The 15,271-nt window shown below is 37.8% G+C and overlaps 2 protein-coding genes and 2 pseudogenes across 2 annotated transcripts in view; 3 read left to right on the forward strand and 1 right to left on the reverse strand.

The window, feature by feature from the left end:
- The first annotated feature begins 1,114 nt into the window (after positions 1-1,114).
- LOC106337304 lies at positions 1,115-2,368 on the forward strand (annotated as a pseudogene).
- A 1,526-nt stretch (positions 2,369-3,894) lies between these two features.
- On the forward strand, positions 3,895-5,242 carry LOC106317025 (F-box/kelch-repeat protein At5g51250-like). Its single transcript, XM_013754918.1, has one exon. It carries the CDS (start codon positions 3,957-3,959, stop codon positions 5,112-5,114), a length of 1,158 nt encoding a protein of 385 aa, XP_013610372.1. The 5' UTR covers positions 3,895-3,956; the 3' UTR covers positions 5,115-5,242.
- Positions 5,243-5,316: 74 nt separating this feature from the next.
- LOC106316929 lies at positions 5,317-7,814 on the reverse strand (annotated as a pseudogene).
- A 5,711-nt stretch (positions 7,815-13,525) lies between these two features.
- Positions 13,526-15,271, forward strand: part of LOC106337313 — a gene marked incomplete in the record, with an annotated part of 2,544 nt that continues 798 nt past the window's right edge. The window contains 4 exon segments of the mRNA XM_013776410.1: positions 13,526-13,876; positions 13,955-14,668; positions 14,763-14,774; positions 14,884-15,224. Coding sequence (XP_013631864.1) covers positions 13,538-13,876; positions 13,955-14,668; positions 14,763-14,774; positions 14,884-15,224 — 1,406 coding nt within the window.

Below are 15,271 nucleotides of genomic sequence, written 5' to 3' on the forward strand. Positions count from 1 at the left end.
TTGGTTTGGTTAGTATATAACATTTGACTTGGTTTGGTTAATAATTATATGTAAATACTATTACTATACACAAAAACGAATTCAAATTAATTATTTGACATGGTTCGTTCTATAGTACATTAGAATATAATGTAATCACAAATGAATCCGGTGTGGTTTAGATTTCATGTTTTTACATTTCGTATGATTACATATACACAACTGGTGAAATTAATAATTATTACCTTTTAAATTTTTATGTACATGAAGAAAATTATGGCCGAATCAGAATGTTAAACCGAGTACACAAATTTATTATTGAGTCTGTTTAAGGAATATGATGGTTTAAAGAGTGACCAAATAATTATTAAGATCATCATATATGGAATGGGCTTTTTATTCTGATGGTAAATTACGGAAAGGACTTTAATGATCGATTGAAAGAGCATTGTTATTTTCGGTGGCATGAGACTGTAAATATTAAGAACGATTAATTTGTATTTTTGTTTGTACTTTTGTTTTAGTAGTTTAGATAAACTCCTTGGTGGTGTCGACACCTAAAGATGGTGTCAACACCAAAAGAATGGTCAGCTTTCTCTACATATATGGAAGAGTTCAGACGTAGTAAGATTTTTTTCCCTCATTTCCGAATCAGACATATTCCAAGAGCGCAAAATACTTTAGCGGACAAGCTTGCACGTAGTGTGGAAATTCTCCTTCATCTATGCTTTATGTTGATTCCACACCACCGGATTGGCTCTCTGAACCGGTTGGATTAGTTACTTAGTTTAATTATTGTTGTAAAAAAAACTTCATTATAAGGTAGCTTTGAACATGGATTATATGCCGTGATTTTGAAAATAGCAATAAATGCTGTTAAAGTTATATAGGCCGTGATTTTGAAAATAGCAAATACAAACCCGACAATATACTATTTTCATTAAAAAATAATAATTAAAAACATAAGGGGGTTAGCTCCTTAAAAATAAATTTAGAATTTAGGGTTCTTTTCAAAGGACGAACTAGTAACCGAGTGTGGACTCTGCTTCTTTGAAGTTGTTAAAGGTATTTCTCTGCTTAATTCTAGCAAGTGAAAGTTGAAAGGGCAAAAGAAGCAAGCTTTGAGAGAGTTCTTATGGATAGGTTAAGTCAGTTTCCAGATGATTTACTCATCAAGATACTCTCCTTTGTCCGCACCAAAGATGATGTGGCTATGAGCATTTTGTCCAAAGGATGGCTGTCTCTTTGGACATTGGTGCCAAGAGTTATCTTCGATGATTTCTCAGAGGAAGATAATGATGAAGACGAAGAGTGTAATGAAAATCACGCCATAAGATCTCTGTCGCAGTTTGTGTCTGGAACTTTGCTATTACAAAAGGCAGCGGTTCTAAAATTCTTTCACCTCAACATCGTCTTGGAATGCAGCTCTTCCCAGATCGGTCTATGGGTTAGAATCGCATTTGATCGCTTCGTGCGCGACTTGAAAATAAGTTTTTATCACGATCACAGTCTTGTTATGTTGCCGAGTAGGTTGTTTAGATGCAAAACGCTCGAGACTTTGGAGTTCTATAAGGTGATTCTTTTGGATATTCCTTCTTCTCAGTTTAGCTTCCACTCCCTCATGAAGCTGCACCTTTTATCCGTTGTTTACTCAGATGGCGAATATTTCTGTAGGCTTATATCAAATTGCCCCGTTCTCCAAGAGTTAGTTGTGGAGATTTGTCACCAACAAAATGTGGTGACTTTCACCGTTGACTTGCCTTCCCTGAAGAATTTTTCCGTTGGGAATACGATCCAAGAGAACCCGCCTGATGATCATTTGTTCGTGATACGTTCCCAGTCTTTGAAGCGGTTGAGGATTGTTGACTATTTTGGCCAACTTGATTTGATTGGTATTCTTCCCAAACTTGTCGGCGCGAATTTCAATCTATTTCCTACCATGCCAATGTTCTGGAGTATTTTACCTTCGTCATGCATCTTAAAGTATGCTTAGCTGGTGATGTAAGATCTTAATAGTATGCTTAGCTGGTGATGTAAGATCTATATTCATTAGCTAGTTTTGTAACTATTAAGACATTGTTTCCATTTTGCTTATATCGTGTATACAGGCTCGGTATCCTCGTTGTACAGTTTTGTTTCAGCTTTTGCGTTTAGAGCTATGTTCATGTGATGATAGCTGGACGAATATGCTTGTGAGTTTGCTCCAACATTTTCCTAAACTACAACCTCTCAAGCATGTCCTGGCACATTTTCTCTGAAACCCAAATTTCTCAATCATGTTTGGTTTCTGGTTTAATTAACAGTGAAATGTATTGATTTGCAGGACCATGGGATGCTTGCTGATCGTAAGGTTCATTGGATCCAACTGAGGCGTGTTCCTGAATATTAGTTCGTACATCCATCACACTTGGAAGTGTAGAACTGAGACTGGACAAAGATTCGATTTGACAACGACTTTGACATGTACAATCTTTCAAGCAAAGACCACACTGATGCAGCAATAGTACAATGCTTAATCTTCTGCAATACCTGATTGCTGATGTTGAAGATTATCATATCCTTTGCTCGTTCATCTTTCTCTAGTGTGATCGGATCCAAGATCGTATTTGTTTGTGATCCTCAAGATTCATCTTCATCACAGTCTGCTCCCTTCTTTCCTTCTTCTTTCATTAAAGGAACCTCGATCTCAAAGTTATCACTGAGGACCACGTCCTTCAAGACAGAAACTTCGAAATGAGCCATCATACGGATCGTACAAAGCGAGAAATCACCTTCTCCGTTGAACTGCTCCACCTCCGTTCGAAAGGCCGAGCTCACCATCTGATCCCCCACGGTAATCAGAAACAACTATCGCTCTGATACCACTTGTTGCGTGTAAACATGATCAAGAACGTTTGAATCAATCAAATTCAATCGCTCTCTTAATCTCTCGTGTGTTCAAGAATAAAAACAGAAAACGACACATGAGATTTTTTTTACCCAGTGTTACTCTAGGATGTGTAGAAGTTACTCACTGGAGGTAGACTCAGTCCAGCAAATCCACTAGGTCACGATTCAAGCTCTCTCCACCAAGAAACCCCAACGACAACGATGATGACGACTCACACACATGTTCTTTTATCGTTCTGTTTCTTCTGTTACAACCCATGTTCGAAAACCCGGCGGTCTAGCCGCCTAGGTGGCCGCCTAAGCTTTGTTCGAAAGTTGACCGCGGCGAATATGACCAAATCGGTAAGCAAGGCGTTGATCCGCGTTGACCGCCTAATTCCCACCTAATTCCCGTGTTGACCACCTAATTTTTTTCGTCCATGTAAAGTTGAAACACGGTTGATTATTTTTTACTCATTATTGACAGATTTTGTGTAATTATTCATTACTAAATAATTAAAATTAGCTATCAAACCAAAACAAACACATAACTTTAGAGATTTTTTCGTACCAAACATATCTTAATCTAAATGTTTGATGCATCAAGAAGAGACTGTTTTAAATTGTATATAAAATGTTATATAATTATGTCTAAGAATTTTTGTCATCATGTTTAAAATTAGCTAAACACATTATAAATATAGTAAATTGTATTTAAAACTAGACTTCGCGTATTCTCCGAATACTCCCCAATATTTTGATAACTCGCTGACTCCGAATTGCCGTCCGACTAGCACCTAACGTAGTTCCGAACATAGGTTACCACTAACTCCTCAGCGTATCCTTTTATACCTAAAGACTTACAAACCGGATTAAACCAAAACACCTAACTACTTGATTACTCCAAACCGGATAACATAACCAAGCTAGCTAAACCTTTGATATCCTGGAGAGTTTCATACAAGGAAATTGCTTCAGTATAAAGCTATCAATACTTCACAAAAATAAACCTAAACCGAATGAACCAAAATAAAACCAAACCTGAGTAACCCAAATGACTTTTGGTTATATAATCCAAATCAGCGATTTCGTCTCCCTTAAATCAATCAATGTCGTCGTCTCCGGAAAAGAAGAAGAAGAAGCTGGCGGAGGAGCTCCCGTCGACACAGCAAACGAACCCAACTCCATCACTTCCCGATGAATTGCTCACAAGCTGCATCGCACGCCTCTCGAGACTATACTACCCGACTGTCTCCCTCGTCTCCAAAAGCTTCCGATCTCTTCTCTCCTCGCCGGAGCTATACAAAGCCCGATCACTCGTATCCCGCACCGAGACCTGTCTCTATCTCTGCCTAGAGTCATCTTCTGACTCTTGCTGGTTCACCCTCTGCCGAAAACCTGATAAAACCGTAACCAAAGATGACGTCAGCAAGAACAAGAAGAACAATGATGACGTCAGCAAGAAGAAGTCAACTAGCTATGTTTTGTGTAAACTCCCAGCTCTCCACTCTCCTCCCGCCGTGTTTTCCGGTCTCGTCTCCGTCGGTTCTGACATCTACAACATCAGATCCTCCTCTAACGTCTCGGTTCTCGACTGTCGGTTTCACACGTGGCGCAAAGCTCCGAGCTTGCCTGTGGAGCTGATGGCGCTCTCCGCTTGCGCCGTTGACGAGAAGATATACGTGGCGGGGATCCACGGCGAGTCGCTGAAGAATGCGTCCAAGGTGTTGAACGCAAGAACGCAAACATGGGATCACGTGGTCTCCATCCCTTGCAGCCTGACGAGACGCGGCGCTTTGAACATGAGGAGCGTGTGTATCGACGGGAAGTCGCACGTGGCGACTGACGATGGTGTGGTTTGTTATAACTCCCAGGAAGGTAAGTGGGAACTGGGGGAAGCAAAGATGGGTTCTTTTAGGTTTTCGGATTCTTACTGCGAGGTTGAGAATGTTTTGTACTCTGTTTGCAATGGAACGTTGAGATGGTACGACGGTGAGGTGAACGTGTGGAGAAGTTTGGAGGGTTTGGTCGGACTGCCTAAGTTCTTGCCTGGTGTTTCTGTTAGATTGTGTGATTATGGTGGTAACATGGTTGTCGTGTGGGACAAGAACATGCTCTCTAGTGGCCAGAAGAAGATTTTGTGTGCTGAGATTGCGCTTGAAAGGCGTGGAGTTTGTGAAATTTGGGGAGGAGTTGAGTGGATTGATCATGTGCTTACAGTTCCTATAGGTTATTATATCGTCAAGGCTCTTTCTGCTACCGTTTGACGAATGCGTATCAATGTATATCTGCAGTGTGTGTCATCTTTTGGTATTTGCTGACTTATGTATAAATGTACTCGTCTATTGTTTCACTTTTTGTATACTCTCCCAATATATACATCAGTAATTCAGTATAACCCCCTTCATCATCCACATACTCAGAAGATAAAACTAAACCTTTTGAACAATAAGATATCAATCAACCAAATGATATATCACCCCCTATATGGAAACTGTTCTGTTTGAACAATCCTTATGTGTGTGTGTATCTAGAAGTCTGGTTCTAGGCTCGTGTCATCCGGATGATGAGCTCGATTTGCGCTCTTCCTCTGGAACTTCTGTATCTGCGGTGGCAAGTGTTTCAAGAAGCTTCCTTGGTAACTTGTGGTGCCACCCGCTGATTCATCCTCTGCCAAATGTGTTCTTTTTTAAACAATCAGGTTAGAGCTAAAACACTAAGCAACTCCGAGACAATGAATTTTCGATGGGAAATGCTTTTTACCAAAGAGGGATTTAATTGATGGCCGCTTGGGATTCGTGCTCAGCTGCAACAGTAACACAACAAGTTACAACAGAGAGCAAACCACGCAAAAGTTATAAGTGTGAATTTACCTATCCCTGATAATTGATCTTCATTTACGATTTCAACGTTCTTGTAAGTATAACCCACAAAGTTGATGTCTTTAGATGAGAGCATCTGTAGAGAAGAAAAACAAAGACAGTTTCATAATGCTAATGACAATATAATGTATATATGCAGTTCTTATTTCAGTTTGTATCTTTCTCCATGGACCTGATTTTGTCACCTTGGAACTTGCTTGTCAGTCTGCTACACAGGAATTAAAGATGAATATCTACTATTTATCAACATCAACACCTTATACGCATCTATTTGTATAGTTAAATCATCTTTCTGTTATGACTTCACTTATAGTTTACCTCATCAAATTTTTCAAAGTTTTGGGTGTCCAACTCGTCATTGACTTGTGGAATAAAACCAGCCTTCATTTGATATAACTTTCCCCATTCCACACCTACAAACCAAGGATGATCCTAGAAACAAAAAGAGTTTATTAGACTCTCCAATATACGTAGTCTATAGACAAGGGACATTTCAGTTCTTTAAGTTGTTTAAACCAAAACTGAACCTTGATTTCATATGCTCGTTTTGTTCCAAGCCTTTGTTCTACATTGCATAAAAGTCTACAAATAAGATCCTTGGCTTCTTCTGGTGATAATCTAACCTCTTCCGGGAATTTCAAATAGTTTCTCCAAGTCACTATCTGCATTAAAAAATTAAAAAGAAGACAATCAGTTATGAAAAGGTTACTAATATCACCAAAGAGAGAGAAACTTCATAAGATAAACAGACTAGAGACTGGAACTCACAAGCATCCTTCTATTTCTCTGCCAGTTTTGAAGCTGTTCCATTTGGGAGAGGATGCGTCTCGATGCCACAGGGCGACCATCGCTCTAACGCTGCGCTAACGTTCTGCGCATATGTGAAATCCTTTTCCTCGAGAACACTACAGTCTAATGGCTTACATAATCCAAAATCTGAAAGTTTCATGTGACCACTTCTATCAAGCAGCAGATTATCAGGCTTGATATCTCTGTACACAAATATGAATTGATACTTAGAACATTGGCACAACAGATCATACAAGTTTTGTTGTTGTTTCACTAGACCTGTGGATATAGTTGTGCTTATGAATGGACTCGACAGCTAAGACAGTCTCCCCAACATAAAACCTTGCCTCATCTTCATGAGCAATGTCATCATATCCCCACCAGGGAGATACTCCATGATAAGATACATATACTCTTCGTCTTGGAAAGAACAATACAGCTTCACAATGCAGTTGCTGTCAACCTCCGCGAGTAAATTTCTCTCTGCTTTCACATGTTCCACCTGGCCTCTACGAAGCATCTCAGATTTCTTAAGCTTTTTCATTGCGTAGACATGCCCTGTCCCTTCTCCCTACATATCCTAACCTGCATCAAGTCAAGAGATAAAGATAACATGTTACCTTTCAATCTACAGCACCTAAAGGTGAAAAAAGTTTACAGTAAGAGTAATGCTAACCTCTCCAAAAGCGCCCTTTCCTATCATTGTCAAAGGCTCGAAGTCATCAGTTCCCATTTTTATGCCTCTGACGCCGCATGTACTCAGTTTCCTTCTTCTCTAAATCATTCAGCAAATTCTTTTGCTGCTCCTCAGAGACTTTTGCAGCAGCTAACTTATTTTCCAGCATATTACGTCTGCAGCAAACGCAATCCCCCCCTAAAAAAAAAGCAAAAAATATGAATAAAAGTTCACATATAAATAGCTGAAAATGATCTCATATACCAACATTATGCTTTAACCTTATAAAGATACCATACTCTATCTAAAAGACTCCTTGGAAAGCTCAATAACAAACATGCATGCTACTCAAAAACTTTGATATGTATCTTGAAAAACATGTACACGAATCATTACCGCTCGTGTCTTTGCTGCTGACTTTGCAATTTTTTTTTGTAATGATTTTCAATAAACTGTTTGGCAGCTGCAGCCTTCTGCTTTGTTGCATTTGACACAGCTTCTTCAGCTGTTTTGGATCCCTCCTTCTTTACATTAATTCTAGTAGTAGTTTTCTTCTTTTTCGAGGATTTCTCCTTCCCTTTAGACTTTATCTTACTCAGCCAAGCTTTGGCTATATCCATAGCTTCCCCTTAAGCCAAATATCTTTGTGATATGCTCCTACTCTTACCTCTGTACAACAATATTCATATGTCACACAATAGGACAGATTTCTCTAGCGACTTGCACCTAATATAAATATGAGGTAACAGTACAGTGTTTGACCAAATGTTCTAAACACAAAAAGTAGGAGACAAAACAGTCAATTCTATCCATTCAATTGGTTAATCAAGTGCATAGTGCCTAGTAAATAGCCAAGTTAGTACCTTAAAACGAGCACAAAGTTGGAACCTTTTTTACTCATTCACTAGCCAACCCTAATAGTGTATGTTCTCAAATCAAACCCAAGTTTCGAGAATTACAAACTCTTTAAGATGATATCATGGTAAAGCCATTTGAAAGAGTGAACACAGAATGTGCAAACAAGAGAACATACTCTCAATAGCCCTGTTCGTTTGGTTGCCGCAGCCTTCTGCGGCTGCGGCGGTGTCGGCGTCGGCTGCAGCGGCTACGTCATGTTCGTTTGGTTGTTGTTTGTTTTGCAGACGCCGACGCAGATTGTTGTTCGTTAGGAAGACGCCGGAAGTTGACGCTGACGCAAGAAACAGATTTGTGGTGTTCGTTTGGCGGATGCTACGGATATTTTCATATTTTATTTTTATAAAATTATAAAATTGTATTAAAAATAAATAAAATGTAGTTTAAATATATTTACATCCATAAAAATATTTTATTTAATTGGTAATAAATTTTTGGTCAAACATAAAAATATAACAATATTTTTTGTCATATTAAAATATTTATCTCAAAATAAAAATAAAAAACCATTGATGACCTATTTGTAATATGAGGAGAATATCCACTTATAACTTGATATATTATTTATGTTTTATTATGTAATGATGTTTTCCATAAAAGAATTTTGACTGCAGCTCTCTTTTTTTTTACTGTAACTTTGGTCAACAGATTTCATTAGATGTGTCAGTTTGAGATTATGTTTACATGTTTATGGTACAAAAGATTATCGACTGAAAAATACATCAGTTTCACAATGTTGGCTGGCTTCTTCAAAATCAAAAGACAAACAAATAAACTCTTCTTTTTTAACACTGACAAACAAATAAACTCATAAAGAATTTTCTTGATGTCAACAAGGATGCGTGAAGGCCAGACCAAACATTTCCTTCATGGCTCTGCTTTGTTCAGCAAACTTCACAAGCTTGGATACAACATCTGCACTTTCCACAACAAGACTATAATATGCACAAGTTTTGGATCGTTGATTTAAAGCAAGATTACATAACAAGACAAGCAACCAACCAACCAAGAAAACCAAACAAGTACTAGGAAGCTTGAAGAAGATAAAATTATGTGACAAAGCATATTAAAACCACAAGAAAAAAAACTGAGTCTAGAAACTAGGAAACAGAGCAGTTTAATCCACAATCAAGTAAAGTTCCAACAAACTTTTTTTATTTTTTGGTCAACTTAAGTTCCAACAAACTAAACCATCAATAAAGACACAAAGACCACTACGACAAAGTGAACCTAAAACTAGGAAGTAGGGCAAACAAGTTAATCACTAAGGAGCAAACAAATAGATTACTGTACAACTAATCTGCTCTGATTCCTAGTTTAAATTGTACCTTCAACAACAAAGTCTGTCTCCTTTATACCTCTCTTTTCCACTTAACTCAGTAGCAAGTAGCCACCACTTCAGCTAGAACAAAACAAAAGCTTAGAACCTTCAACTTCAGATTCTATACGAGGAATACCAAGTATTCTGGATTCAGAACTTCAATTATCATTAATATTCAGTCCCAATAAACTTCAAAAACAGTAGCAAGACACTGATAACAGAATCAAAATCAACAGAGAAAATGAATAAAGACATGCTTAATCTAGAGAATCGGCTTAATTGTACACAGACAACACAAATCCTATCAGTCTATCACAAGACACAAAAGATTACATCAGAACAAACCCACTCTCTTTCGCCATCAGATCCAAAACCCATTCTCAAAAACTCATGAAACACAAAAACAGCTTCTTCTTGTCTTAGTTACCTCAACAATGCTTGAAACCAAAATCGGAGGAGATGAGAGAGCTCGTGGTCAGCGTCAGAGATGAGATGAGAGAGCTCGAGCCGAAGATGAGAGAGCTCGAGCCGGAGAAGAGAGCTCGAGCTGAGGTCTGCGTCAGAGAGAGAGAGCATTGGGTTTGCGTCGGAGATCGAGAGAGAGAGAGCTCGGAGATGTCAGAGATCAAGAGAGAGAGCTCGGAGATGTAGGAGCTCGAAGATGCGTCATGGAGTTCGTCGGAGCTTGAGATGCGTCAATGGAGTTCTAGATGCGTCTATTGAAGAAAGAGCGGCTACCTCAATGGAGTTATGTTTTTTTTTGCAAATAATTAATTAGGTCAAGGGTAAAATCGTAAATACAGTAAGTAAACACAGCTTTTTTTACTCAACCGCAGATAATTCCAGCGTCCAGATTTTGCAGACATGCAGTAACGGCGTCAACGAAACGAACAAGATTTGAAAAATACACTTGACGCAGCTGCAGCTGCAGATGGCTGCGGCAACCAAACAAACAGAATGTACCCTCAAGAGCAAAGCGTGTGAACTAGACGCGTTTTGTGGTGAACGACCGGGTTAACAATTCTTTTGTGTTCAATAGGTAGATCGATCTTTGCTTGTGTTGCCTGTTGATTGATTGATCAGGTTAGACTCGCAAAGAAGAGATTAAGTTCTCGCACTTATTATCAAATGTTCTCGTTTTCTATATGATTAATCATCATATATTTATAAAAGAGATTGGTCTACGACAAATCTACAATAATTATGTTGCTATTTCACCCATTTCGGAACTACGCTACGCGGTAGTCAGGTGGCAACTCCAGATCTAACAAGTTATCGAAAAATCGGAGAGTACTCGGAGATTACGCAGAACCTAGTTTTAAATACAATTTAATATATTAAAAATATATTTAGCTAATTTTAAACAACACAAATTTTTAGAAATAATTATATAACTTTTTATATATAATTTTAAAAAGCTTCTTTTTGATTCGTAAATGGTGTGTTTGGTACGAAAAAATCCCTAAATGCAATATGTATGTGTTTGTTTTGGGTTTGATAGCTAATTATAATTATTTAGTAATGAATAATTACACAAAATATGTCAATAATGATTAAAAAATAATCAACCGTGTTTCAATTTTACACAGACGAAAAAAAAACTTAGGCGGTTAATACGGGAATTAGGTGATCTTATGCGGGTCAACGCGGATCAATGCCTAGCTATACCGATTTGGACATATTTGCCGCGGTCAACCTCCGAACAACGCCTAGGCAGCTGCTTTTCGATGAGGGTATTTCGTAAAAACATTAAGGCTCCGAATGGTAACTGCGGTTTAAGCGGGGCGGGACAAGCGGTTCAACTGCGGTGCGGTTTTAACAGTTATAAAAACATATAGATATATGGTATATGCAGAGATTTTTGTTACTGTTAACTGCGGTGCGGTGCGGGGCGGTTTCAAACATTTGAAGTAAAATGAGTTGAAAAGCGTTTTGGAAATTTTATCCATATACAAGTATTTTAATGTTAACAAAAAGATAAAAAAATGTTGACAAAAAAACAAGTATTTAATATTTGACGTCAAATCATTTTATCTAGATGTAATTTTCTCTCGAGAGAGCATTACATTATGGGCTACTTTCTCTTGGATCTTTAACATGTTGAGGTACTTCCATCTGGAGGTGTACTTTCGGACTACCTTTTTGATTTTCTATTTCCAAAGTACCCTTGATAGAAATGAGACTTTGGTCTTGAAAAGTAAACACTAGTTGGTCTCTTTTTGTTACAATTAATTGGTAGATTTATTAAATAGTGTGCTTTAATGGGAACCGTTAGATTAAAGTGTGATAAACTCAATCTAATGACGGGTGCAAAAGAAAGAACAAATCAGATAAATGTGTATGGTCAGATATGATGTGGTCAACATTTTTAAATTCAAATATATGACTACTTATTTGCTTTTCTGTGAAACCACCACATTAAATACATTAATGGATGCGTAAATGGTGTGGATGAAGATACATGCAGTGGTGGTTGTTGCCTTTCGTGGTTGGAAGAAGTGTGGTTGAGTGAAGGATGGTTGGGTGATACGTTGGCTGGTGAAGCTTGGCTTGGTGAAACGTGGTTGTTGGTAGAGATGTGGTTAGGGTCAGAATCAGGGTTAGTGTTCATATGGTCAGAATCAGGGTCAGTGGTCATGTGGTCGGATTAATGTTCATGTGGTCAAATTCTGCGTTCATGTATTCAGGGTTTTCTCAGAAAGAATTGCAGCGGTGGTTCTTCGAGTGCGGCGGTGGCCGTGAAAAGAGTTGTGGTGATGGCAATGAAAAATTACTGTGGTGATAGTAATCATGTAAAAAATCAAGATGGTAGTGTTGTTTTGAAAGATTTACAGATCTTGAAAGATATAAAAAAGAAAGAGAGAAGGAGAAAAAGGAAAGAGGAGAAAAAAATGAAGAAAGAAGGACAAGAAAAAAAATGATAGATTTTACAATTCGAAAAAAAGATATAGCTTTTGACAAAGGAGATATGTGGGAGAAAAGAAGGAGAGAGAAAACCAATTAGAGAGTTAGGACATTAAAGTTCCATTGTAAATGTAAAAATAGATATATTGAATAACGTCACTTCACTTTTCTAATTAGTTAGAGTTCAAAGGGGTTTTTAGGTATTTTGTCAAGAGAAAGTATGTGACATGATCAAAGTATGTCTAGACGTAAGTTGGCAATGAAAAAATATGCTTCCATGTAATTTTTTCTTGATCAAGATATGTAGGGCCAAAAGTGACACTTCGAATAAGCGTCAAAAGTGACACTTCGAATACGCAGTTTCATACCAGACATTGATACATAATTATGTTAAAGATTGCACTCAGATTCGAGTTTACCAACGTTTCTTTATTCTAAGATATGCCATTGCATATTCTAGTTCTTATCAACTACTTACACTCCAGTTATATGAGCAGATTTTTATCAATCAAACTAATCATCAAATTTATGGATTAGAGTTAATTAAAAAAGATTACAAATCTGAATGATAATTTATTTCTACCCGACAAATTTAAGGAGGGTTATTAGGACAAAAATTTGTGTGGAATTTGAGAATTTTTAAAGTTCAGAGATTTTAAAAGTTGAGTAGATTTGACAAATATTTTATCAACTATTTTGTATGAATTTATGTTGATTGTTATAGAATTTTATAGATTTGCATACATATTTTTTTCATAAGAAATCTCCTCTTAAGGTAATATATACAAGTCTTTTTGAAAACTACCAATCTTTTGTACGTCATATATATAATGTTTTCGTTCATGAGCTACATAGAGGTAATCTCTTCTTTTTCACCATTATTATATAAAGTCTTGCTTCCCATATGCAAAGATAAGAATGACCTAGTTCTGTAGTTTTTCGTGAATGACGAAGTAAGACAAAGAGATTACATTTCTCCATGGCTTGATTCTTGGGTCAATCATCGTCTTCTTCTCCACTTGTCTTTTCGTAGATTTGGTTCATACTCTGGAAGATTGGTGTCACGTTCTTCTTTATACAAAATTGAAATGGACAAATGTTAAAATTATCTCCTTTTTGAGTAACATTCGTAAAGAATCGAAGTGTTGGACTTATGTGGACAGGGTGAGGCTAGTATATATGTGTATTATACATGGATTCATCATGGCTAAGGATTGGAAAGTGTCTATCCCTCAAGAATACATCCGTTTGGTGATGGATTTTGAGAAGTTGAGGATGTATCCTTGGGGTCTTCGCGCGTATGATGAGCTGCTTGCATCAATATTCAGAGCAAGGGAAGATTTGCATCTGAAGAACAGTTACGTGTTGGATGGATTCTCATATGCGTTTCAGATATGGATTATGGAGGCAGTCCCAGACATTGGTACTATGGTGGGTAAAAAGATTAAAAAAAACATCACCAAAGCGAGATGTAGAAATTGGAAAGGAAGTGGAAAAGTATCCTACCAAGATATCAGTAGCTTAGAGTCACACTTCGATAAGGTAACTATCTTTCTTCTATGAATATTGAATTCTAAAATTTGAACAATTTATGTTTACTGATTTGTTTGTTCTTGGAAGGGAGAGCTGTTTCCCTTTATATCTAATACTGGGAACAATGATGTGATTGATGATGCTGAGTTCACTAGGGAAGATGAGAAAAAGGATGAAAGAGTTGGTCGTATTGTTGCTCTGATGAATGCCAAACAAGACTGGAACCAATTCGCTTGGGAAGTTGAGGCTTTGCCTCGAAATGTGGAGCTTTCTGATTCAGAAGAAGATGTTGAAGTCGAAGATGTCACAGAGGAACCGTCTGTTATTGCAGAGGAACCGACTGTTGTTGCAGAGGAACCAATTGTTGTTACGAAAAGGGGCAAGCGCAAGCTTATTGATCTAGGTGTCGAGTCTCGAAAGAAACAACTGCTTTGTCAACGGGCGGCTGAGCATAACAGTGGTGTCTCCGGTGATCTGAAGACCTTCATTGAAGGTTTGTTCACCTCTTCTTTCAACTCTTTAAAGGAGCTGGTGCAAAAGGACATTCAAGAGCATTTTGACAAGGTCCATAATGAGATGGCTCAACTCAAGGAAACGATGTCTCAAGTTACGGGTCCTTCACATACAGAGGGAAAAACCAGAGCATCTGAGATTTCGGGTCCTTCACAATCAGAGGGGAAAGACCAAGACAAATCATCACAGAGTCCGGATCCTTCAGCAGCAAAGGGAAAAGCCAATGGCAAGGCAGCTGAGAGTTTGCCTCCTCCTGCGGTTCATCGTAGCCCTAGGCCAGTAAGAAAGGTAACAAAAAAATGAATCTTTTGTAATGTTCCATATCGGGTTTGAATCTTTTGTAATGTTCTGTTCTTTGTCTTTTGTTGTAATTGCTATGTAGTTTGACACGGCTGTAATGTGGTTGTATTTTGTTATGTGGCATAACGGTTGACTTTATTGTAATTTTATTTGTATGAAGTGAAAAACCCTTCTATTAATGTTATGCTTGGTTGTATTAACAGGATGTTACAAATTCTGAAGACGACATGATGGATTTTTTGAAGAATTTGTCACAATCATCAAACATCAAAGTAGAAATGGAGACCCAAGAGTACTTACAAGATGCCATGGGAAACCTTTCTCAATCATCATATGTTAAAGGTTTCGATCCATCACAAAAACTCAATGGCGAAGAACCAGCTGAATGCGTTACTCCACTGACTTCATTTAAGCCTGCGGATTGGAGACCACCTACTCTCAAAGATATCGACTTACATGAGGATCGGGTGAACGATAGCGATTACTCACTAGTGTTTGTCCCTGAGGATTCATGGGCCAAACTGATTAAGTGGTCCTCAACTTCCATGTAAGTTTTATAATGTTTCTTCATGTTTTATAATTCAATCTTTC

Source organism: Brassica oleracea, chromosome C1 (genome assembly GCF_000695525.1).
Source record: "Brassica oleracea var. oleracea cultivar TO1000 chromosome C1, BOL, whole genome shotgun sequence".
Lineage (NCBI taxonomy): Eukaryota > Viridiplantae > Streptophyta > Magnoliopsida > Brassicales > Brassicaceae > Brassica > Brassica oleracea.

What these genes read in the sequence shown, in the direction of transcription:
- LOC106317025 (XM_013754918.1), top strand. Translation starts at nt 3,957, where the DNA reads ATGTCGTCGTCTCCGGAAAAGAAGAAGAAGAAGCTGGCGGAGGAGCTC.